At 33.8% G+C, this 26,066-nt stretch overlaps 1 protein-coding gene across 17 annotated transcripts in view; it reads right to left on the reverse strand.

Moving 5' to 3' along the window:
* CCDC73 (coiled-coil domain containing 73) overlaps nt 1-26,066 on the reverse strand; it is a 139,440-nt gene that overhangs the window by 17,435 nt on the left and 95,939 nt on the right. For 15 of the 17 annotated variants that reach the window (XM_072791027.1, XM_072791028.1, XM_072791035.1 and 12 more), the window contains 5 exons: nt 12,931-13,059; nt 12,371-12,430; nt 11,514-11,618; nt 4,832-4,942; nt 1,645-1,776 (listed from right to left, as the gene is read on the reverse strand). In XM_072791027.1, the coding sequence (XP_072647128.1) occupies nt 1,645-1,776; nt 4,832-4,942; nt 11,514-11,618; nt 12,371-12,430; nt 12,931-13,059 (537 nt within the window). The remainder of the gene's footprint in view (nt 1-1,644; nt 1,777-4,831; nt 4,943-11,513; nt 11,619-12,370; nt 12,431-12,930; nt 13,060-26,066) is intronic. The other 2 variants (XM_072791031.1, XM_072791037.1) reach the window with 2 other exon arrangements.

The raw sequence follows: 26,066 nt of genomic DNA on the forward strand, positions 1-26,066 counted from the left end.
TAAGGGCCAACTTTACAAGCAGGCCTTTTTAAGGATAGCATTCACAAGCCTGTTAACTGTTTTCTTCTGCACATCACCACAAGAATAGAGAGTCTGAACTGACCTATAAATAATTAAAAACTGAATTTGTTATTAAAAATATTCCCACAAAGAAAAAGCCCAGATAGCTTCACTGGCAAATTCTGTCTAATATTTAGTAAAGAAATAATACCAATCCTCTACATTATTCTTTCAGGAGGAGGGAACACATTCTAACTCATCTTAAGAAGTCATTATTACTCTGATATGAAAGCCAAACTGAAAGAATACAAAGAAAAACCAAACAAAACCTACAGATCAGTATTCCTAATCAATGCGAATCCTTAACATAGTATTAGCAAATTATGTAATTGATTTGTAAATCAATTAATTGGTTAATATTAACATATTAATAAGGAAAATATTATCTCAATAAATACAGAAAAAGCATTTCACAAAATTTAATACCCACTCATGATAAAAACTCAGAATACTAGGAACAGAAGGAAACTTCCTCGATCTGATAGAAAACATACAAAAACCTATTACTAACATTATATGAAATGGTAAAAGACTAAAACTTCTCCGAGATTGGAGGAACAAGGTAAGCCAGTCTACTGTCACAACTTTTATTTGACATTGTACTAGAGGGTCCTAGCTACTGTAATAAGTGAAGAAAAAAAACAAGATTCATACAAAGCAGAAAGAAAGAGAGAAAACTTCCTTAACTTCATAGATGATGATACTGTACACAGAAAACCCAGAAGTTAGAAAAAAACTACCATTACAATAAATTGTAAAAAGTAATAGGATATAAGGTCAATTTATAAAAATAAAATTTTACTTCTATATACTAGCTAGAAACAATTAGAAAGTTTTATTTTTAAAATACTCTTTATAATAGAATCCTAAAACATGGAATATTCAGGGATAAATTTCACAAAACATTTTAAAGAATGTTACGCAATGAAAACTACAAACCATGTCTGAGAAAGATACTAAAGAATATCTAAATAAATGTAAAGATATATATATACACCGTGTTCATGAATCAGAGGAGTCAATACTGTTAAGATGTCAGTTCTTCTCAAATCTATCTACAGATTCAACACAATCCAAAACCCCACAGACTTGTTTTTTATAAATTGACAAACTGATTCGAAAAATTATATGGAAATGCAAAGGACTTAAAATAGCCAAAACAATTTTGAAAAAGAAAAAAAAATTCAAGGACTTAACAATACCATATTTTAAGACTTCTTACAAGGCTTTAATAATAAACACAATGTTGTATGTTGACTTAATGATAAACATATAATCAATAGAACATAATAAAGAAGTCAGAAATACATCCACACATATATTAGATCAACTAATTTTCAAAGAACATGCCAAGGTACAATGAGAGAAAAAGTCTTTTCAAAAAAATGTGTGTGCTGGAACAACTGGAAATCCAATGCCAAAAAATGACCCTCAATCCTTGTACACAAAAATTAACTGAAAATATATCAGATTACATACTTATGCTCATTTTTTAGAAGTTGGGATACTGAAAATATAAAGCAGAGACAAAATCAGTGATGGTCCTAATTTAAGTTTTGTACCCTCAAAACACTTGAATTTTACCTGAAACTTCTTGTCTTCCTCAAACTTCTTCTGATCACATAATTCATTGTAATGTTCTTGTAACTTATGAGTTTCTTTAAGTGATGATAACTCATTTTTAATCTCATTAATTTCTCCATTAAGTTCTTCAACCTAATATAAAATTTAACCAAAATGGAAAAAAAAATAAAAATAAAAAATAAAAAAATAAAATTTAACCAAAATGAATAGTTATGTAAATGTGTTTTGTATGAGGGCGCCAGGGTGGTTCCATCAGTTAAGCATCTGACTCGGCTTCAGCTCACATCATGATCTCAGTGTTGTGGGATTAAGTCCTGTATAAGGCTCCACACTCACTCAGCAGGGAGTCTGCTTGAGATTCTCTTCCTTTCCCTCTGTCCCTCCCCCTATTTGCATGCTCTGTCTCTAAATAAATCTTTTTTAAAATGTGTTTCATATGAAAATATTTTATTAACATAAGCTTTTGGAAATGGTAAAAAATAAAAATGATCCCAAAGTAATTACTAATACTGAGAGCTACTATTTATTGAACAGTGCTGAGTACTTAATATAATTTCATACTCCTAAAAATCCCCAATTTATAGGTGAGAAATGTGACTCACAGATGTTCAAGTAATTTGCCAAGATTAGGTGGACATAGGCAGGATCCAAACCCAAAGCTAAATCTAGGTGTAGTCTTAACTACCACATTAAACAACCTCTTGTTAAAAATGAAAAATTGTTATTTTCAATCATAACAATTCTCTCAAAGCTATATCCTCATTACTTTCTTGAAGTTTTATTTTCTTGTTGCAAATAAGACATACAGGCTTTCTGTTACTTATGTAACAAAGTTCAACTTATTTTCCAATGTCACATTCCATACTCTATGCTTTATTCAAATCAGACCACTTATCACCCTTGAAAGTGCAGTTTTCGTGCCTCCATGATTCTTCTCATTCTTTACTAAATGGAATGCTAACAAGATGGAAAGAGAAGTGCAGGAAAAGGGCACATGTTGTGTGGTGAAACCTTATTTATCTTTCAAGGCCAAACTAGTGTCACCTTTTCTCTAAAACTTTCTCTAACCTGGCTAAATGATATGATTTTGTACTTTCATAGTAATTTTTTAATACTGCTAAAACCTCTCCATGGTATTGTGGTCAATTTCCTAATTGCCTGTCCATTTGAGTGTGAGATCTTATTGATCTTTGTATTTTAAGCATCTCTGAAAATCCAGTACCTAGAATAGTGCCTAACACATAGATGCTCAACAAATAGTGTGAACTGAATTCCTTTTGTGACCTATCCTTCCCCTAAATAATTTCTGAATATCCTCGTTTATTGTCTTTTTGTCTATATATACCCATTAGCTATTTAACTAGCCAAATGAAAATACACAGAACACTGTTCTTTATAATATTTCAATGAATTTTAACTACACTGTCTAAAAATAATTACAAAGTTTTATTTGTACAGTATCTCTTTCACTGTTTTTTGGTTTTATTTTTTTGGAAAATAGCAGTTTTTAAGATTTCCATCTTATTTTTGCCAATATCTTTAAAATTTTTAAAAACCCATCTTGATCCAATCTCAATAGCAATACTCTTGTTCCTCACTCAAGAATGGTGAAAAAGCTGCATAGAGACAGAAATGCAACTAAAAAGTAGATCTAACCTCCCATTCAAGAAAACTTTTACATGGTTCTACACAGCAGCTTTCTCTTATTTAACTATGTTCTATTTAGTACTAAAGCATATGGAAATGAAATGATTGTAGTAGCTAAACAATCCTAAGACAAGACCAATTTCATACAAATTTATAGACTGAGGCCTCCCCAGTAAAATTGAATGCTTATTTTTCTTAATTCAACTGATTTCTCCTTGTGAGAGGGGTATCGTTATGGTCTCAAGGAAAATGAATGTTTAATTTTCTGAGCGCAATTAATCTTTTTTTTGGCACGGATAATTTATTTAGGTATATTATCTTTACACTTTGCACTTTTCCCTAACCTGACAATACCATTTCCATGGTTTTTAAACATTAGCAATGGGAAGGAAGAGTTAGGATGCAATGTGAATTTTCTGAAGCTAAAATAAATATTACTAAGCATGCTGCTTAATGGTAAACTATGAGACTAAGCATTTTTAGTATTGATACAACTAACTACAAAATACTTCTTGAAATTTGGATAAATCTTATTAAATTTATCAGTGAAGACTTGATCTCTCCAAAAGATAAATTAAAGGAACATATTAGCTACAAATGAAGTGAAAACTCAAAAATTACTTATATAACAATTTATATCAAACTCATCTACAAGAAAATGTTTATCAAACTGGTATTTGGATACATATTAGTATAAAATATATTGCATTAATATTAGAAAAATATAGTATACTTAGTATAATAGTGCAAAATATAATCTTTCTCTCCCAAAATATAGTTTTCATAAACTCATAGTGACTTTCTATTGTGTTAATTCTTTTAAAAACTGAAAGGAAATGAAAATACATATTAAAATAGAATAATCAATTTTAGAGTCCATCAATCTTTAAGGCAAACCTTTATATTTAACAACTTTAATTTATGCCATTTCATACTTTTATTATCTACTTTACTAAAATGAAAATTTAGTGTAAAATAAATGGATGTGGTTTAAGGAAATAGCTATGTTTATAACATATCAACTGTTTATGATAAAATGTTAACACTACAGAACTCAACTACTGTACACATGTCCTAAACATGACTTTAATACATTTTAACAAAACTGCTAAGGAAAGCTAAATAGGTCAACTAATACCACTACCTATATAATTATTCAATCATTTACTAAAATACTATGTAATTGTTTTATGAAAAGTAAATTAATTCTTCTTTGTCACATATGGGAAGTCATTCAAATTATATATATACATATATATAGTTCAACAGTTATATAAATATCCACACATGTATATGTGTGATTTTTCTTTTTTTTTTTTTTTTTTATGTGTGATTTTTCATGCATGAAAGCATTACAGGCAATTTTATTAAATTTAGCTTTTCAACAGCATTCACTTCTTGGAAATACAAGTGCAAGAAGAATATGTGTCTGATTTTATTCTTATATTATTTTTGCAGTATTTTCTTAGCATTTAATAGTTATTTTAAATGTCTACAACTTCTTAAAATATTTTACTATTTTATTACTTAATAAACCTACATGTTTTTTCCAAGTTCCCAGTGCTTTCTCATGCTCATTTTGAAGATTAAGGAACTTTTCTTCATTTTCTTTTATCTTCTCCCTTTGCAGCTCATTATCTCTTTCAAGGGTCTGCAATAAAATTAATTATCCAAAAAATAATCAATACCACATTAATGAATTTTGATGTGTTTTATGTTGCTTGGACCTTTGCTTCTAACATGCTGAAAGTGCCATACAGATCAGTGATAATGTGCTATCTCAACAATAATTTTCATAAATTAACAGAAAGGTGCTTATAGTTTAGTTAACAGGAAATAGGGGGAGGTTATGAAAAAGAAATGGCTATAAAAGGGTATAAAAACATTGCCATTATTCAGTTTCACTGCATAAGTTTTAATGTACTGAAAAAGTAATATAAAGTACAGCACTGAAAAATATGAAATGTAGCATAATCCAGCTTAACTCTACTACAAAATTTTAACTACCACAGAACATTTTTCCATATCTGTTTATTTTAGAAATTAACTGGCTTAGAAAACCCTTAAATACAATTTTAATTTTTAATTTCAAATTAACACTTTTTTAGTAGAGCTTCAGTATTTACCATATTAACTTATTACTTCATAAATTAACATAATATAATCACCACTACACCACCCTCTCCCCCAAAAAAACCTTTAAAGAGTAAAAATACTACTGTTTTCTAAGGCAAGGGTTTTAAAGCTATTAAATTATTATCACCAATATTTATTAGGTTTCTCAATGTCTGCTGATAGTCCAAGTTAATTTCCGTAAAAAGAGAAATAGTTAAGAACTCTACCCACATGCCTAATACATCGGGAATTTTTAAGCCCATTTGTTTATCACCAGTAAAGCTATTTACATTCAGGGTTAACATTTAAAGCCACACAAAGGATAGAGAAAGAAAGATAAAGTGTCCCTCTATCAGCTCTCCAGGTCTCCTCCACCAGAGGTAACCACTCTAGCAGTTTCTTGCATAGTCTTTGAGAAATTGTCTCTAAGCATACAAGTTTATAAAATACATCTTTTTAAATACACAGGAGACCATACCATACATATCGTGTTCTTCCACAATCTGTTTTTCTAAAAAAAGTTAATATTTCTTGCTTACTTTCCATACCATCAAGTACAGATCTAATTTTAAAGGCTTCACAGTATTCTATTTAAAGACTTCTCAATTATATCTAGAATATCAATACACAATGACACAATTATGCTAAATTATGGAAATGTGTAATAAAAAGCTTTTTTTTATTTTTTATTTTTTTAAGCATTTGTTTTAACATTAAAATTCTCCTCTAGCACACAATGAAGATTATTGCACTTTGATAGCCTTCAATGAATACCTATTTTGACTGCCTCTACTTCAAGATAATGTAAATATTTTTATAGAAGTCATAAGCTCTTAATTTATAGGTAAACAATAGAGTAGTTTCTGAATATTTACAATGTATATATTTAATAGATGCTTACTATTTTAACATTCTACCAAATACAGTATGTATTTATACTGATAAAACCATATTCTGGAAGATAAACAAATCAAAGTTTAGGAGATGAGAGAGAATGCACTACAGTATCTATCCTAGTAATAATAAATGACCAAGAGCATTACATTCTTAAAACTGTGGTAGATACGTCAACCATTTCCTGTCCTGACCCATACTCTCATCTAAAAGAAACTGCCTATATCAGATATTCTTTGTTTCCACTTTCTGGAGACCTTCCATCCTTCCATTACAATTTGGACCCCTTGCTCTTTCAATCTGCTACACAGATCGGGTGATCTCGGAGGACTGCCTTCTCTTTCTGGGATTGGTCTCTTGTTTCCTATATTCTACTGTTTCCTCTTTCCTGGTTTATTCCCTTGTCTTGGTAGAGCAAACCTTCCATTACTTCTTGATAAAGGAGGCACAGATGGTACTTTTGAGGCCCTGCATGTCTAAAAGTATTTTTTTCTACCAATACATAATGATTTGTTTGGCTGAATGCAGTACAATTCTGCTTTAGAAATCAATTTTTCAGGGGCGCTTGAGTGGCTTGGTCAGTTGAACTTGCAAATCTTGATTTTGGCTCAGGGCAGAACCTCAGGCTTGTGAGACTGAACCCTGTGTAGGGCTCTATACTCTGCACAGAGCATCCTTGTCCCTCTCCCTTCCCCTCTGCTCCTCCCTCCCCCTTCTCTCTCTCTCAAATAAACAAAATATTTTTTAAAAATCAGTTTCTTTCCAACCACTGATGGCATGGTTCCATTATCTTCCATCTTCCAGCACTGCCAATGAGAAGTCTGAAGTCATTATGTTGCCATTTTTATTCTAATCATTTGTATGTGAACTAATTCTTTTTTCCACAGAGAGTTTTAGAATCTTCCCTTTTTGTATGAAACTCCATAATAATATGCACTGGTATTGAGCAAAACAAACTCTAATTCTTCAGTTCTAGGTTACCTTCTAGTATTATTTCTTTGGTCATCTCTCCATTTTCTCTGTTCTTTCTGAAACTCACTAAACTTATTGGATTGAACTCCTAGTGTTCTTTCCCCTCTGTTATCCATCTTCTTGTCTTTTGATTCAACTTTCTAGAAGACTATCTCAATATTACCCTCCAAACCTTTTACTGTATATTTTATGTCTAAAATATTTAAAGGTTCTCTTTTATTCTGAGTGTTTCTTTCTCTAAAGACTCCTAATTCCTGTTTTTGTGGATTAATAAATGTTTCTCTTAACTGAGTATATTTTCTTAGTTTCCCTGTTTTTTTTTTTCATTACCCTGTTTTGTCTAATTTGCATGGTAGAGACATTCTTCAGGTGCCCACTGATCCTTAACTGTATGTTCATATTAAGAATGAAGTATTAAAAAGCTGGTCACAAGTTATGTCAAATGATAGACTTCACTGTAGGTTGACCTGGCTGAGCAATTTCCCTGGGAGAGTGTAACTGGAATAACTTGAGCAAGTTAGTTTCCCTACAAAGGAATCTTCAGTCTCCTGCCTGGAAGTGACAAGGCTAGATGTCCTCTAAATGGGGAAACAGAGCAGGAAGGTCTCAGATTTCAGTATTTAGACTTTCCACCCTGTTTTCAATATAATACTCTCAGTAACATATTGGTAAACAATTTTTTGTAGCATTTGCCAATTTTAAACATTCCAACCATAGGCAATTTCAAGCCACCACTAGTTTCACAACCAGCTAGCAAAATGACAACAGCTCTAACAACTAGCTCTTCCTGGTATAAGCTGCCTCTAGAACATTACTGGATTTTCCAACCTCAGTTGTCCCTCAAACTCTTCAACATAAATCTCCAATCTTCTGCCAAGTAGAAGACAGGCAGTGCCTTTTTGTGCAGGATAGGGAAAAGAATTTGGAGGTATAGTAGCTTCTAGCTTCTTATATAGACCTTTTCTTCTTGGCTTCAGTTGCACATTCAGCTTCTAGAGGCACATGATGCTTGCAATTCCTAAGCATCTCTGCATCTTTGATTTGGGTTTCTATGTTCTTTCATTTGCTAAGTATTTCATTTGTCCTTGAGAATTTATTAACATCATTTTATTGCAGTTTCAGAAGGAAATAGAAGTTAATGTGTAGGTTCAATTCAACATGTTTAACCAGAAGCCCATACCTTGTACTATCTGAACTTACAAAGATTCTAAATTTATTCATTGTTAATCATTCATTAATTTAATAAAATCTGGTAAGCTCTAACTGTATGCCAGATACTCTTTTAAGCTCTTACACTACATGAATGAAACTATTACTATTCTCATGGAATTCAGTCTCTATCAGAAAATTATTTGATATTATTTGCATCTGGATTAACAAATCTAAAAACCATTCCGAAAAAAAATGGATATTGCAGAAAATCAAAGTAAAATCATCTCTTAATGTTTTAATATACCAAAAACTAAGTAATATATTCTGGTTAGTGACTATGGGAGCAAACTAAGTAAATTATTCATGTTAACACTATGACTACAGCAGCATAACTACACTTACATTTAGACTAAACTATAATAAAATCATAGCAGAAAATATTCTCTATCATGGGAATTCAGGTCTCTATGCTCCACACTGTACTATTAAAAAAATGAGACAGATGACAGTGTGACTGCAGAGCACTGAAAAAAAAAAAAGGCCATTATGAAGAGTAATGATCCCTTTTAATATAGGTGGAATTAGAAAGCTCCTCGAGAAAACACTTGAGATATCTATACAACATAATCCTCAGCAATAGTTCAATGTTAACATTTTCTTATACTATATATCAGTGGTTCTCCAACACTGTCTGCAAACAAGTACTGATCCATGACAAAATTTCACTAGTTAATGGCAAACAAAGTCTATAAGAGCCATCAGATGTCTTTTTCTTGTAAAGGACTGTATCTACTCTGAGATTATATCCTTAATATGTAGTGTTAAAATATTCTTTTTTATAAAATGAAAGTGATGACAGATGGTCTTATTTTTAATGTCCTTATCAAAGTAAAAAGGTGACAATTCTATCCTGTTCTTGCCAATACTTTGCAACAAAATTTCCATATGGAATCTAGTTTCTCGATGTACCATCAAGCTCAAATAATAATAGTACTAGTTAAAGAGGCATCTGGCTTATCTAAGATATTGGCACTTAGAGGTAAAAGATCCTGGAACCATAGTTATAGTCCTTGTTACCTTAAAGAAACACATGACTGTAAGTCTCTGACTACTGTACGCTCCACAGAATTCAACAACACATAAACATTGCATTTAGAGCTCATGAAGGGTAATTTAAAAGTCATAGTTTCTGAGTAAGTTATCTAACAAAAGTGGCAGGTCTCACTGATCTAGGAAGAGTACATTAACAATGTAATATAGAAATAATGCTGGAGTAGAATAGGACAAAAATTTAATTTGGGATTTGCCACTAATTAAGAAGCCTTGAACTCTACTGCTTTCACTTTCTTTATCTTTAGTTTACCAAGAAATGAAATAATTGGGTTGGCTGACCACTAATATTTTGTTCATCCTAACAAAGCTGTTTGAACTCCTTTAAATGGGTAAGAAAACAATCCTGATAATTGCTACTCTTTATAAAGAATTTGGGTAAATTCTATTCTACGTTTCTTTGGAGAAGATTCAAAATATTAGAGAAAGCCCCAGTCGTCTATCTGTAGGGTAGGTAAAAAAGGTGAGGGATTACTTGCTTGTAACTGGACTTTCAGAGAAATTTTTTTCACTTGTCTTAGTGGAGGAGGTGAAGAGGTTAAAAGAGGAAGGAAGTGGGATGCCTGGGTGGCTTAGCGGTTGAGTGCCTGCCTTTGGCCCAAAGTGTGATCCTGGAGTCCCTGAGTCCTGGGATAGAGTCCCACATTGGGCTCCCTGCATGGAGCCTGCTTCTCTCTCTGCCTCTCTCTGTGTCTCTCATGAATAAATAAAATCTTTAGAAAATTAAAAAAAAAAAAAAGAAAGAGGAAGGAAGAATTGACTCCAGCATAATTCTTCCCTCTCCCTCTTCCAGGTCTATGTTTTACAGTATTGGGGACAGGCAAGAGAAATGAAGAGGGCAAAACTCTCTTTACATCATTAGTCACAGAACATCAATGGTGAGGAGACAAAGCTTGCATTGTTCAGGTTGTTTGGTCCCATTCAATGATGATGAATTCAGCATAATTTGTGGTCTTTACATGGGAGGTAACTGTAGTTTTCTTGAGAAATGTTCAGCTTCACCATCATTACCAAGAATCCCTTCAGAGGAGCACAAATATCTTCCACTGGCCACCCCAGTGGAACATGTCCCCAGCTCCTTTCCTTGAACTGAACATCCTGTCATTTGGCCAGTGGCACACAAGGCAATTTCTGTCATTCCACTAACCTTCATGTTCCTTCATGTGGAGCCAAGGAATCACAAAGTTCTCTCTTCTGCACCCTTCTTGTTCCATATAGTATTGTAACAAGCATAATACACTACAAGCCCATTGGTACATATCACTCCAAAAACTTTCCTCCTTGAAATTTCTGGACCATAACTGTGCATTAGTCTATATGTTTTTGGGTATAATCCCAAACTTCAAGAAACATATGCCAAGTTCTTCCACTGAATTTACCACATTTTATTCCACTGGCAACACCAGAATGGACCTGCAAGTTCCTAGAGCATCTCAAGCATCCATCTACAAAACGAGATGGCACCTTCTCCTTTTTGTAGCCCAGTCTTTATATGATTTTCACTAGACTCCTTCACTTAGCTTATGAGGAAATGTACTCCCTTCCCAATTAGGGATGTAATAGAAAAGCCTCTCTTATTGAACTCTCACTCCCAAGGCATCAGTGACCATAACTTCCTCCCCTTTCGAATCTTTTTTTTTTTTGGATCTGCCTTCAATTTCTGGGAGTTCACTACTAACTGCTCTCTTCTATTTTCAGTTTTGGTCTTAGCCACAATTCTAAGACAAAGAAAAAAAATCCCATCCAATCTGTTACAAAATTAAGTCAGACACTTGATAAAATTGAACATTTAACTAGTGACTTAAATGTTAAAAAATATATATGTTTATTATTTTAGACACTGATACCAAGTTGACAAAGAGGGCCATTATCTTACCCCTAAAATTCAAAATGGTCTCAGATAAAGTTGGCAAATAAATGCAACTAGACAGGTAAAGCTCATTAAATGGAAATATACTATCTGTATCTCTATATACAACCTGATTATTTTCTTTTAACACCTTCAATTCTGCTTCCAGTTCAGTGTTAATTTGAGTTTGATGCTGAAGTAACTGCTGCATACGTTGGAAAGAAATGATAATATCCTTTTAAAAAAAGTATAAATATGATATATCAGTTGAAAGAATTTTAAGATGTGTTTCTAAATACATCTTAGGTGTGTTTCTAAATCCATTAGAAGATGTCATTTAAGAATGAATTTAGAAACATACCTGCAATCTTAATAAACTACATCTTCTAATTTGTTAGGGTACCAATGGTCTAAACTATCAATGAAAAAACTGATTTATTTTTATTCTTATTTACTCATTAAATATTTTAATATCATATTTTTCCAACTTTATTAAGATATAATTGACAAATAACATTCTGCAAACTTAAATTGTTCAACATGATGATTCGATACACATATATAGTGCTAAATGATTACCATAAGATTAATTAACATCACTATCACTTCACATAATTACCATTTTTGTGTGTGTGGTGAGAACATTTAATGATCTACTCTCTTAACAACTTTCAAATATATAACATAGTGTTAAAACCATCATGCTGTAAATTAAACCCTCAGAACTTACTTATAACTGAAGTTTGTACCCTTTGACTAGCATCTCCCCATTTCTCAGATTTATTTTTTAATGGAACATATGTGAGACCTGGTTAAAAAAAAAAAGGTACACATATATCCATTCAAGAAATCCCAACTGAGTACTTACTATGTGCCAGGAGTTGATCTAGACATGATTCCATTTATTATTTAACTTACTTTATTTCCCACATTATACCTGGTTTTAAAAATATTGCCTGGTTCCCAAAATATCTTATGACTGCTTGCCTGTTTTTCTTCTTGAATATGTGTGATTTCTTCATTAATCTTCTTATTTAATTCCAACTCCTTTTAAAAATTGAGTAATTTTAAAGTTATAAAATTCAGCAAATTCTACATTTAATTCAGTGCTCAACACATTTAGGAAAGTCATGACCCCTTATGACCCCAGAGTACCAACATCTGTTTGCTGGTAAAGCAGTGGCTCTAGCAAAATAAAGGTGGTATGAGATACCCATAACAGGCTGATGTGCAAATTTATAAATATTCACATTAAAAAGTTACAAAATTTCTCATCTCCAAAAGCTTTTCTGGAGACACCACTGTATCCTAAGATTATCTGACATTATATTAAAGTGGAAATAAAATGGTTATACACAAATTTTATTGTCTTAAATTCTTGTTGAAAATGGCAAAAATACCTAATAGGTGAAAAATAATTCACAATATTGTTTTTTCACTATTACAGTATATTAACTTTACAAGAGAGGGACATTTTTATATTATAGTCCTGAAATTCTCTTTTTACAAAAACATCTATATAAACATGAAGACATTTAATTAAATACCATGTTGAGTCTTTCTTGAAGTTCTTGAAATTTTTGTTCTTTAACTGTTAAATGGATGTTTTCTTCTCCCATCTTATGTTGACATGTGACCTTGGACTTTATCAAGTCTGAGGTAACTTTTTTTAGTTCCTTAACATAAGAAATATAAACACTAAATTCAGTATAAACATTTCATCAAACCAAGGTACTTTTCTGACAGTTTTAAAGTCCATTTTAAACCTATCATTATAATTTACTGTATTTCACATATCAAGATAATACTAATGGTCCATCAAGGTCTATTTCTCCCAGTTCCCTTGTGAAATAATTAGCCAAGGTGGGAATGCTACCAGGATAGAATGTACGATATAAAAAAAAAAAAAAAGATTTTATTTATTTATTCATGAGAGACATAGAGAGGGGCAGAGACATAGGCAGAAGGAAAAGCAGGCTCCCTACAGGAAGCCTGATGTGAGACTTGATCCCAGAACCCCAGGATCATGACCTGAGCCAAAGGCAGACGCTCAACCACTGAGCCACCCAGGTTCTCCAATTTTTTTTTTCTCTTAAAAAGAGCACACTAACCAAATGAACTAACTAATCAGAAGTAGGGTGATTTCACTCATTTAACAAAAATCTTCTGAGATAAAAAATAATAAAAGATTATAGGTTTCTAAGTTCATTAGCATCTAATAAAAAAATTTATGTGAGAAATAATCATAATCTAATGTGATGAGTGCTATATTAGAGGAATGTTTTGAAGCATACAGAAAGAAAGAGAATGGCATCAAGCAAGCATCACTAGGAAAAGTGGTTTCTGAACGGAGTATTTATTTTTTTTTAAGATTTATTTATTTATTTATTCAGAGAGAGAGAGAGAGAGAGAGAGAGAGGCAGAGACACAGGCAGAGGAAGAAGCAGGCTCCATGCAGGAAGCAGGACTCGATCCCAGGTCTCCAGGATTACACCCCAGGCTGCAGGCGGCGCTAAACTGCTGTGCCACCGAGGCTGCCCTGAACTGAGTCTTTAAAGATAAATCTGCAAAGAGTACAAAAAAGTAGCCCAGACAAAAAGATTCTACATGCACAAATGTACAGAAACATGGAAGAGTATGGCACTTTTCAGGGAAACAGAATAGGATATGGCTGGAGTGAACACATTATGAGTGAGAGAGAGGAGTAGAGTATTCATGATTGTGGCTAGAAACTTGACAGGACTCAGATATTGAAAAGGATTTGTAGGCCAAGCTAAAAAGAGCTTTAACTTTATCCAATCCTATGGGTAATGAGGAATTAATAATTGAAGGATTCTGATTTAATAATTGAAGGATATATGAAAAACAGAAGATTTATAATTCAGAAAATAACTCTAGCATCATTAGATTATTAGAATTGAAGAGGATATAAAAAAAAGTCTTCATTTGTGAAGTCAGACGTCCACTGAGCTGAACAGATATCATCCAAACACATAATTCTGAAATACCAACTTCTGAGTTGGTGTGTAATTTATTATTCTCCTGTTCTATACACACTATCTTAAATACTCAAGAATCCAATTTTCACACTCTTAATTACACAGTATCTGAACTCCCTTTGACTTTTGGAAGAATTCTACATTATAAGAGTCCACCAGAGAAGCCAGAAATGCCAGATACTACCTTTATATAGCATGAGGCCAGACTGCTAATCAGATGTACCCATCCTGGATACTGGATCAGGAAGTAGTATTACAAAGAACAGGAACTGCTGCAAATCCATCTGTTGGTAGGCTTTAGGGGCAATGCTAGTGATATCACCTTTCCACGGACAACAATGGTACCACTGTAGCAGGAGCAGCATCCACTATAGTCAACAGTGACAGTACAACCTACAATGTATAATACTCAGGAGTGGAAGCTGGCTTTATGGTGTGGTCTTGGATACTGCACAGCTTCCCCTGTTTCTGACCATTTTCCAAGTCTGAGATGACCAACACCCAAATTCCTTTGTTGACAAATATCATCTTAGAGTTAAGAATCTTGTCTAATATACTTTAGTTTTTAAAAGACTATATGTAAGAACTGAATAATAACAACAAACAACTCTTTTGTAGGAAAAAAGTTCATTAGGGTGGTGACATTACAGGAAATTGTTATTTTCTTTTTTCCTAAAGTAGACATGTATTTCTCAGTGTATAAGATATAGATATACATATACAGCTATGGAAACAGGGGCAATCACTTCTAGTTATTAGTTAGAAAAAGAAGAAAGAAGACGGCAAATGACTGAGTCCTAAAGAATTCCCACACTCACGGATTACAGAAGAAGCTAAAAGAGAAGGCTGAGAAGTACAGTCAACTGAGGTAGGTGGAAAATTAAGAGTGTAACATGCAGGAAGCTGAAGGAGGAACAGCAAAAAATAGGGCTGCTAATACCTCTAGAGTTCTACATAATGTAGCTTCAGCTGCCCACAAAGACACCCAATTACAACTCAATACCTAGTTCCAAATCCAAGACAAAGGAGTTTGTTCACACGTCCCTTTGCCATATGCTCACTGCAGAGAACACTGCTAAGGTAATCACGTGTGGGTCAAGAGACAGGATTTGACTTTTAGAAAAGCAGGCAAACTAAAAAAGAAAAAAAAGAAAAAAGAAAAGATAGACTAATAGGCAGGACAAAGAGAACAACCAGCACATACTGAATAACAAAAGGAGTCTGAACAAGTAGGCCTTGCTGAGTAAGTAGCATACTGGCTAGCCTCTGACCAGATGCACTCACTCTCCACCCTTTCTGCAACTGCTGTGTCCCCTGTGCTGCTATCTGAGGATAAGGCAAACAGCTTTTTGTGCACTCTGGCTCCCGGTTGGGGGCACTCTTTGGAAGGAACCAGCAAATCAGTATGCCGGCAGGACAGAGTGAGGTATTTCTCTGTTTCCTCCCCACATGGCCACAAAATGACAAAAGCTCTCCACCTTTACCATAAGTCATAGCTTCTGTATTCTGCTTTCTTCTATAGCTGTGCCTCCAGCTCTCTCCAGGTTCCTGGGAGCTGCTTCCTTCCTTGGCTCCCCCGCAGGTTCCCGTGGTATAATCATCCCCCAACTGCTTCTCTCCCTTTGGTGCTTCAGTGTCCCTGCTGGTTTCCCTGAACTCTGCCCACAACCTTGTAAGCAACTTCTTCATCAAACTTTTCTTTTACCTATTCGAATGTGTCCTCTGTTTCCTGACTCAATCCTGTTTAATACATTTAATACAAGTAAATTGAGAGAAGGGATTTTAACTGTGGGGAGGAAATGAGGAGAGCAAAGGCAAAAAGGTAGGAATAATGAAAAACTATGACGATTGCAAAAGGATCTTGCATTAAATAGAACAGAAGATGCTTCAGAAGTAATAGGAAACAACACTGAAGATGTAGAATGTGGCCAGGCCGTGGAAGCTCTAAAAAGCCAATTAAAGAAGTGTGGGACTAAATCAATGTATTAATACACCCAAATTTACACAATATTATATGTCAATTATATCTTAATAAAGCTTGAGAAAAATTAGGACTTGATTTGGTAGGCAAAAGAGAACTACTCAATCTACCATTTCCTATATATGTACTAAGTATCTAGCATGTCAGACACATAGAAGCAATGCATTAAACTAGTTACCTAGCAAAGTTAGTTTGGCAACAAGAATGAATAAAAACCAGGGGTGCCTGTGTGACTCAGTCAAGTGTCTGCCTTCTGTTCAGATCATGTGGCACAGTCCGGAATCAAGCCACTCAGTAGGGAGTCTGCTTCCCCCATTTCTTCTCCCCCTGCTCATGCTTGTATGTGAGCTCTCTCTCTTGCCTACCTTATCTCTCAAATAAATAAAATCTTAAAAAAAAAAAAAAGGAATAAATAAAAACCAGATAAAAGAATACTGGCTAAAGGGCTACTTTATTAATCTAAGCGTGAAATGATGAATGTCTATACCATTAAGAAATGAAGAATGGCAAATATGAGATATTCTAGAGGAGGATAAATAATTGACTACACAAAGGGAATGAAAGACAAAGATTATTCCAGGATGTCTATGTGAAGCTAAAAGAAATGAAAAGAAAAACCATGAAATCTGAAAAAGAAAGCATGACAAAGGAAAGGAAATGAAAGGTCTGCTTCACTGATGAAATACATGAAAATGTATTTAAGACAAGAAACAAGGGATGAACAATGTTCTGAGACTGTTAAGAAAGCAAAAAAGCACAAATCACTATGCCTGAGCCACAGGTTGTTATCATATTTAAAAAGTCCTTCATCCATGTTCTTTTCAAATTACAAAAGGTTACACATGATGAATTCTCTCAAATGAAGTTTCAATGTCCCAGCAATGGTTCATCTTCACAGTCAGCAAGAGGATTTCCTTTGAAAGGAGAGTTCCATGAATCTGGGGAGGTGTGGGGGACAGAAGAAGGATATGGAGAATGAAGAATCAATCCATGTGACCCTGAAATCACAGTAAGTTATAAAAGGAGATGACCAGTTCAAGCAGTTGAAAATATAGAACTAAGATTAAGGGAAATGTGAGGCTGGAAATATAAAGTCATCTACATGAAGTGAATGAATCACAGAATATAAGAGCTCACTGAAAGAGACGAAGAGTTTTGGAGGAATGAAAGGACATGGATAATCAGGGAGCCAAAGGAATTTTTATCAAAAGACCCTTAAAAAGTGAACTATCACATACATGTTATAAAATGAACACATTTTATATTTTAAACATCTATTATTTTGTACAAAACATAATATTCTGTAATTAAAAACACAAAGGGTATCAGTTAGGATCCTTTGGTCACAATATCAGAAAACAATATAAATAATAATAATATTTGTTCTTCCATATAACAGGGAGTCCAAAGTTCTTCACTTTTATTCAACATAGTACTAGAAGACATAGCTCTAGCAATTAGACAACGAAAAGAAATAAAAGGCTTCCAAATTGGTAAGGAAGAAATAAAACTTTCATTATTTGCAGATGACATCGTACTATATACAGAAAACCTGAAAGACATTACCAAAAAACCACTAGAACTGATAAATTAATTTGTATCCAGTAAAGTCACAGGATACAAAACCAATGTACAGAAATCTGTTGCATTTGTATACACTAATAATGAAGCAGAAAAAGTGAAATTAAGAAAACAATTCCATTTATGATTATACCAAAAACAATAAAATATCTCGGAATAAACTTAACCAAAGAAGTAAAAGACCTATATTCTGAAAACTATAAAACACTGATGAAAGAAAGTGAAGAGGATGCAAAGAAATGGAAAGACATTTCATGCTCATGAATAGGAAGAACAAATATTGTTAAATTGTCTATACTACCCAAAGCAATCTACAGATTTAATGCAATCCCTATGAAAATATAGATAGCATTTTTCACAGAACAAGAACAATTCTAAAATTTATACGGAACCACAAAAAACTCTGAATAGCCAAAGCAATCTTGAAAAAGAAAAACAAAATTAGAAATGTCACAATTTCAGATTTCAAGTTATATTCTGTGTAAGCAAAACAGTATGGCACTGGGATAAGAATAGACACAGATCAAAGGAACAGAATAGGAAACCCAGAAATAAATCTAAAATTACATTGTCAATTACTCTTTGATAAAGGAGATAAGAATTTACAATAGGAAAAGAACAGTCTCTTCAACAAATGGTGTTGGGAAAAGTGTATAGCTACATGCAAAACAACTTTGAAAGTGGACCACACAAAAAAAAAAAAAAAAAAAGAAAGAAAGAAAGAAACTGGACCACTTTCTTACACCATACACAAAAATAAGCTCAAAATGTATTAAAGATCTAAATGTGAAAGCCAAAACCATTAAAATCCTGGAAGAGATCACAGGCAGTAATGTCTCTGACATCAGCTATAGCAACATTTTTTTTAGATATGTTTCCTGAGGCAAGGGAAATAAAAGCAAAAATAAACTATTGGAACTACATCAAAATAAAAAGCTTCTGCACAGCAAAGGAAACAACCAACAAAACTAAAGGGCAACCTAAAGAATAGAAGATATTTGCAAATGACATATCCAATAAAAGGATAGTAACCAAAATATATAAAGAACTTATAAAACTCAACACCCTAAATACAAATAATCCAATTTAAAAATGAGCAGAAGACATGAATACATATTTCTCCAAAGAAGACATACAGATGGCCCGCAGACATATGAAAAGATGTTCAATATCACTCATCATTAGGGAAATGCCAATCAAAATTACAATGAGCTGTTACCTCACACCTGCTAGAAAGGCTAAAATAGAAAACTCAAGAAACAACCAAATGCTGGCAAGGATGTAGAGAAAATGGAACATGTGTGCGCTATTGATAAGAATGGAAGCTGGTGCAGCCACTTTGGAAGACAGTATGAAGGTTCCTCAAAAGTTAAAAAGAGAACTACTCTATAATTTAGTAACTGCATTGATGGATATTTACCCCAAAAATAAAAAAACACTAATTCAAAGAGAATGGGATAATGCACCTCTATGTTTATTGCAGAATTATTTACAATAGCCAAGATATGGAAGCAGCCCAAGTGGCCACTAACAGATGAATAGAATACACACACAAGCACACACACAATGGGATATTATTCAGCCATAAAAAAAGAATGAAATCTGCCATTTGGAATAACATAGATGGAGCTAGACAGTATAATGCTAAGCAAAATGAGTCACAGAAAGACACCTTATGATTTTACTCAGGTGGAATTTAAGAAACAAAGGCAAAAAAGAGAGGGCAGGGGAGAAAGGAAAGGAAAAGGAAAAGGAAAAGGAAAGAAAGAAACCAAGAAACAAACTCAAGTATAGAGAACTGGTTATAAGAAGGGAGTTGGGTGGGGGGATGGGTGAAACAAGTGAAGGGTTTTAAGAGTACATTTATCATGATGAGCATTGAGTTATGTATAGAATTGTTGAATCACTATATTGTACACCTAAAAATAATGTAACACTGTATGTTAACTATACCAGAATTTAAAAATTAATAGTAAAATAAAAATAAGACAACAAAAAGCTGGGGAGCTTCTTGTGTTGATTGATTCAGGCACTCAATAACTGGGACATTTATTAAAGGCCAGGTATTCTCAAAGACTAGGATATTTTCATTTCTTCACTTTCCATTCTTGGGACTGACCTCTTTCTTCCATTGTTGAGACTATAACAAGAGGCCAATTTAGGTACTTCATAGCACTTCTCTCTTCCTGCAATTCCTTTTAAAGAGTAAGAAAATTTTTCTTTGAATCACTTCCTACTGGCCAGAACCAGATCACAGGCTCATTCCTGAACCAAACACTGGCATGAAAAATAGACTGATCATAAAAGGTGGACTGAATGATGGGGGATATCACAATGTCCACTACAAGAAAAATTTCAGCAACACTGTAAAATATACAGGTTATTTAGAATATTACTGACTACATATAGTATACAGTATAATAGAAGATAAATGGAGAATATTTTTACTACCTGATTGACAACTGTATAATTAACCTACTTTTTTAAAAGATTTTATTTACTTGAGAGAGCGAGCGAGCACGTGTGCATGAGGGGGAGGGGTAAGAAGGAGAAAGAATCTGAAACAGATTCCACACTGAGCACAGAGCCCAAAACAGGGCTCGATCCCACAATTGCGAGATCAGACCTGAGCCAAAACCAAGTTTGACACTTAACTCACTCAGCCACCCAGGCGTCCCTCACTGACTCTTTAGGTTTTAGTTCCCTTTACAAAAAAAGGAGAGGTTAGATCCAGTTAATGGTTTTTAAATTGTGCTCTGAGAAGTCCTATAGGTTCCATGAAGACCATTCATAGCTGCTAACAGAATTGAAAGAGCCCCTAGATATATATAGCTCTAGTGTTCCTCCAACTCTCTCTTCAAGTAAAAGCAGTTCTACCTTTTTTTTTTTAAGATTTTATTTATTTATTCATGAGACACACAGAGAGAGAGAGAGGCAGAAACACAGGCAGAGGGAGAAGCAGGCTCCATGCAGGGAACCCAACGTGGGACTCAATCCTGGGTCTACAGGATCACACCCTGGGCTGAAGGTGGCGCTAAACTGTTGAGCCACCCAGGGATCCCGCTCTACCTTATTAAATACTGAGCTTCCACCATCTTGAACTGAGGTTTCTGGAGCTCAAAGACAGACAAAAGCCAGATTAGATGATCCCTAATGATTCCATGAAATTTAGAGATGACCTGAAGAAGACAGTTTACAGAGAACTAGATCCTGTAGAAATAGAAAAATAGTTCAAGCATGAAGGGAGAAAGAACAGTTGAGTCACAAGAAATTTCTGACTTTCCTATCTGATAAAGGAATTTAAAAGCAACTGTTTCAGTTGTCTTGAAAGGCTATACAAATAAAGCACTTAGTCTATGGTGCAGAAAAGCTGAATCTAACAAAACTGCCTTAATCCTAATCTTAACCTAATTTTACTTGCAAGTAACAATAATCCTATAAATTTCTATGGCATATTTGACTTTCTGAAGTGCTTTTTCGTGCATTTATTGTTTTATATTTATTATACATATGTAAACCAAGAAAGGTAGGGATCATTCTACTTATATTAAAAAGAAGAAAACAAAAGGGAAAAAAGAAAAACAACATCTGTATAGGTCTGAGTCAAGCAGCTCTTTGAGAGGACTATAGTTGAAAGGTTTAGTTTTAAAGAAAAAGGTAAAGTGATGAATTAAGATAAACAGAATAAATTACAAATATTGCACGGAATTATGTGGGGGCAGGAAGAAACTAAAGGACTGGGTGAAGTAATGGGAACTGAAGGACTAGAGGTAAAGAGAACAGATTTGAGAGTGTAATGGTACAGATGATAGAAAAGGATGCTCTGGCTGAAGAAAGAGAAGGACCGAATGAAAGAGCCCAAAGGAAGCAGTGTTTTAATGATAAGATTTCAAGGTAGGGACATACTAGTCTACAAATCTTTAGAGTCAAGACATATAAGGAGCTGGTATTTCAGGAGTATGAGTAGTTAACAATTCCCCTGTTTAATAATCTCCTTTCTAATGGGGAATAAGAAAGGGAAGAAACTTGTGTGGATAAATTGCTTATGCTGCTATTATTATCAGCATGGTTAAGACTGTAGGTTCTGGAGCCAAATTTGTCTAGGTTCCAATTCTGGCTTTATTTTCCTTGTTATGTAACTTCAGATAATTCCTTCTGCCTCAAGTTCCTCATCTGCAAATTGGAAATACAATTTTTTAAAAACAAAGTGTCTGGCATGTAATACTCCGTGTAACAAGTATTTGTTGAACATCTACTCACTATTCCCTATTATTACTACTAAGGTCTATCCAAGGGATTCTAGGTTTGTTTTCTCTATTATTAAAGTAGACTACATTTTATAATTAAATAATCTTTTGTTTATTTAAAGAATTAAGATTCATTCTTTTAGAGCTAAAAACAGTACGAATTTTTCTGTAGACCAAGAGCTCCTCAAAGACAGGGGCCATGTTTTATACTTAACCCTCAGAAGCTTAATACATTCAAGAAATCTAAAAAGGAACTAAACATTATAAAGACTGTAAGAAGAAAAGTCACATAATTATGGAAAAAATGTGACATCTTTACCTAAAATAAGATTTGATGAGATCAAAGGTTGATTTATTCAGGATAAAACAAATGGCATTAAAAATTTGGTGAGAGCAGTCAACGTCAGCCAGAAACAGTAGTATTATTAATGAAACAATAGTTCATAGTCCATTAGCAAGACTGGATAGAGAGTGGTAGGTTTAAGTATAGTGCTGAGGGTTTAATCACTGATTAAAACAGCTGGTTTTACTCCATTCAATGTCAAACCACAGACCCACAGATCACCATGTTATAGACAGATGCTCCTAGTTTAAATGTGAACAGACCAGTACAATAATGGAAAAATAAAGCTTAATAGATGGTGAGTCACTAACATTATGTTAACTTTAAAAGAAAGGTTTGTTTTTTTTTTTTTTTTTGGCTAGAAAGTTATATTTTTTGGCTAGAAGTTATGTCTTTGGGGGGCTAGAAAATAACCTTGACTGTTGTAACCAACAGCCCCTAAATTTGTGAATTTAAAATAGGTTAATTCTTCATTTTAAGTAAAGATCCAAGAATATGCTAGAAAACAACAATTACAGAAATAAGACAGTATAATAAAACATTACTCTAGAACTAGAGGGTCTTTGACTTAACAAACTTATTGAACAAAAGAATGTATTGACATTATTTCCACCCTGCATAAACATGTGAAAACATGGGATGGTAGTTAAATTGACTATGAATACTGAAGGATATAAAAATAATCTAGTAATTTTAGCACTTTAACTTCTTAAAATTTTAGGAGATTAATTCAAAGGAAAAATATCTGTTAGAGGACATCAAAGTTTTATTTTTTTATTTTTCTTAAAGAGTATTTTTTCTTTAAAGATTTTATTTATTTATTCATGAGAGACACAGAGAGAGAGAGAGAGAGAGAAGTAGAGAGAGAAGCAGGCTCCATGCAGGGAGCCTGATGTGGGACTCGATCCCAGGTCTCCAGGATCAGGCCCTGGGCCGAAGGTGGCGCTAAACCGCTGAGGCACCCAGGCTGTCCAACATCAAAGTTTTAATCTCAGTTCATATTTATAGGATGTTTGGCTAATTTTTATATTGTTACTCAGTATTTAGTCAAATATCATCTGAGTATTAAAAAAAATCTTTTGTGCTCAATTGATCCTATTTTTAAAAAAGCCACCAATAATACTGGGCTTAAAATAAGGTACATCTTTCTTTAGGTGTTTCCAAAAACTTGCTTTCAAGCTGCTTTTTGTGTGCACTAAAATGGTAGTTTTAAAACATAGGGGCACCTGGGTGGCTCAGTGGCTGAACCTCTGGCTCAAGTTGTGATCCCAGGATCCTGGGATCGAGTCCCACATCGGGCTTTCCAAAGGGTGTCTGCTTCTCCCTCTGCCTGTGTCTCTCATGAATTTAAATTTCTCATGAAATTTTTAAAAAATAACAATTTTGAACTTTTAATTTTTTTATATTGCATTTTCCTAAGCAAGATACACCTGCAAGAAATAAACATTCAAACAACTTATAAAGTAAGTTAGATGCCTTTTATACTGGTTTTATACTAGTGATCAATTCTAGGTTCAATCCTAAGACACAATGTTTACTGATAAAAGTACAATCAAACTGAAGTATATGTTGCTAAAGCTTATATTTATATAAAGTGGCTTATAATTCTCTCAATTAAAAAGTGATTCAGGGGATCCCTGGGTGGCGCAGCGGTTTGGCGCCTGCCTTTGGACCAGGGCGCGATCCTGGAGACCCGGGATCAAATCCCACGTCGGGTTCCCGGTGCATGGAGCCTGCTTCCCCCTCTGCCTGTGTCTCTGCCTCTCTCTCTCTCTCTCTGTGACTATCATAAAAATAAATAAATAAATAAATAAATAAATAAATAAATAAATAAATAAATATTCATTTTTCTAAAAGTTATTTTTTCTGAAGCATGAAAAATCAGGGCATCCGAGTAGCTCAGTGGTCAAGCCTCTGCCTTTGGCTCAGGCCATGATCACAGGCAGGGTCCAGGGATCAAGTACCATATCAGGCTTCCCACAGGGAGCCTGCTTCTCCCTCTGCCTATGTGTCTGCCCCTCTCTCTGTGTCTCTCATAAATAAATAAAATCTTTAAAAAATAAATACAAGTTATTTTTTCTGTCAAGGTTACAAAGTGCAACAAACTTCTATCGCTTCCTATGCTTTTCAACAACTGAAAACCTGGAGCTGTTGTAATCTGCTAAGTTTTCTGAGATACTCTAAAATGCATTGATTCCTATTACAATAATTGTTTTGAAACAACAGAAGTGGGAAAGGAGGGTAAGAGCAAAAATTTAGCATGTGGCTGACAAAAGTAAAAACTAATCATTTATGTCTTTTTCTCTTTTATATTAATTACTTAATCTTAAGAACATAATAAATTAAAATCAGAGACCTCCATGAAATGATTTTCCACTGAAAATATGCTTTTGATTTTATAGCCCTTATATAGCTTTTAAATATCCTGAACTTTTAGTACATTGTCTGTTTTCTAACCATTTTATTCAAAGCTGTTAGTGCAGCAAGTAAACAGCACATGCTTTGATCTCATTAAATTACAACTTATAGTTCCTAGACTCATAAATACTGTGCTCTTTTTTCCTTTACCCCTCCTTTTCTGGTACAGGGTAGTCTGTTAAATATCACTATCTCCTTGAGTGCCCTGACGTTTACTCAGACAAATAGCAGAGGTTATGAATGCTGCTCACAGATAGTATCAGGAATTCTTCATGATTGCCATAATGGTGAACCCAGCATTCAGAACTGTAATATCTAGTCCAATCTAACAACTAAGTTTGGTCTGTTTAACTTTGCTCCCCCCACTCCACCCCCCAAAATCCATCTTATCACAAACCACTAGCTTAACTGTTTTGAACAAAATCATAAAACAAAATAAAAATTATCTTTGGAAAATGAATGATTAATAGTTTTAAATGAGTGATAGAACCAATGTTACCAGTTTTGATTAGCTTCTAAAAAAAGATTCTCCCTCTGCCTGTGTCTCTGCCTTTCCCTGTGTGTCTCTCATGAATAAATAAAACCTTTAAAAATAAATAAATAAATAAACAATAGAAAATGAAAAAACTTTCTTAAAGTTAAAAATTAAGACTACATACAAAATACAAAATACTTACACTAAAAAAAATACTTATACGTAGGATGTCTGAAATATAAAAATGGCTATTAAAATATATTTTTAAATTTTCACTCCTTTAGCCACTTGGAACTCTCAGGGTAATAAAATTCTCTTGCTTTACCCTTTCATACACTCTCTGTTCCAGAAACAATTTGGTAGCACAGTCACTGACTGTAATGCTCTTTAGAGACACAGGCCACTACTGCATGACATATCAGTACATTTAGTTAGCCCTTGCAGGGCTCGAGACCTGGGGGGGGAAAAGGGTAAGTGTGCTCCTGAGCAACACTAAACTACTTGAGCAAAGAAGGAAACATTCTTTTACCCTAATCTGCTAATGGTGTCTCTCCATTACATGATTTTACATGAGCCTCGTCTCCATCTACAGGTCAGTCTATATATCAGAAATATAATATTATAATGAAACATTTGTCC

This window comes from Canis lupus, chromosome 21 (assembly GCF_048164855.1).
Source record: "Canis lupus baileyi chromosome 21, mCanLup2.hap1, whole genome shotgun sequence".
Lineage (NCBI taxonomy): Eukaryota > Metazoa > Chordata > Mammalia > Carnivora > Canidae > Canis > Canis lupus.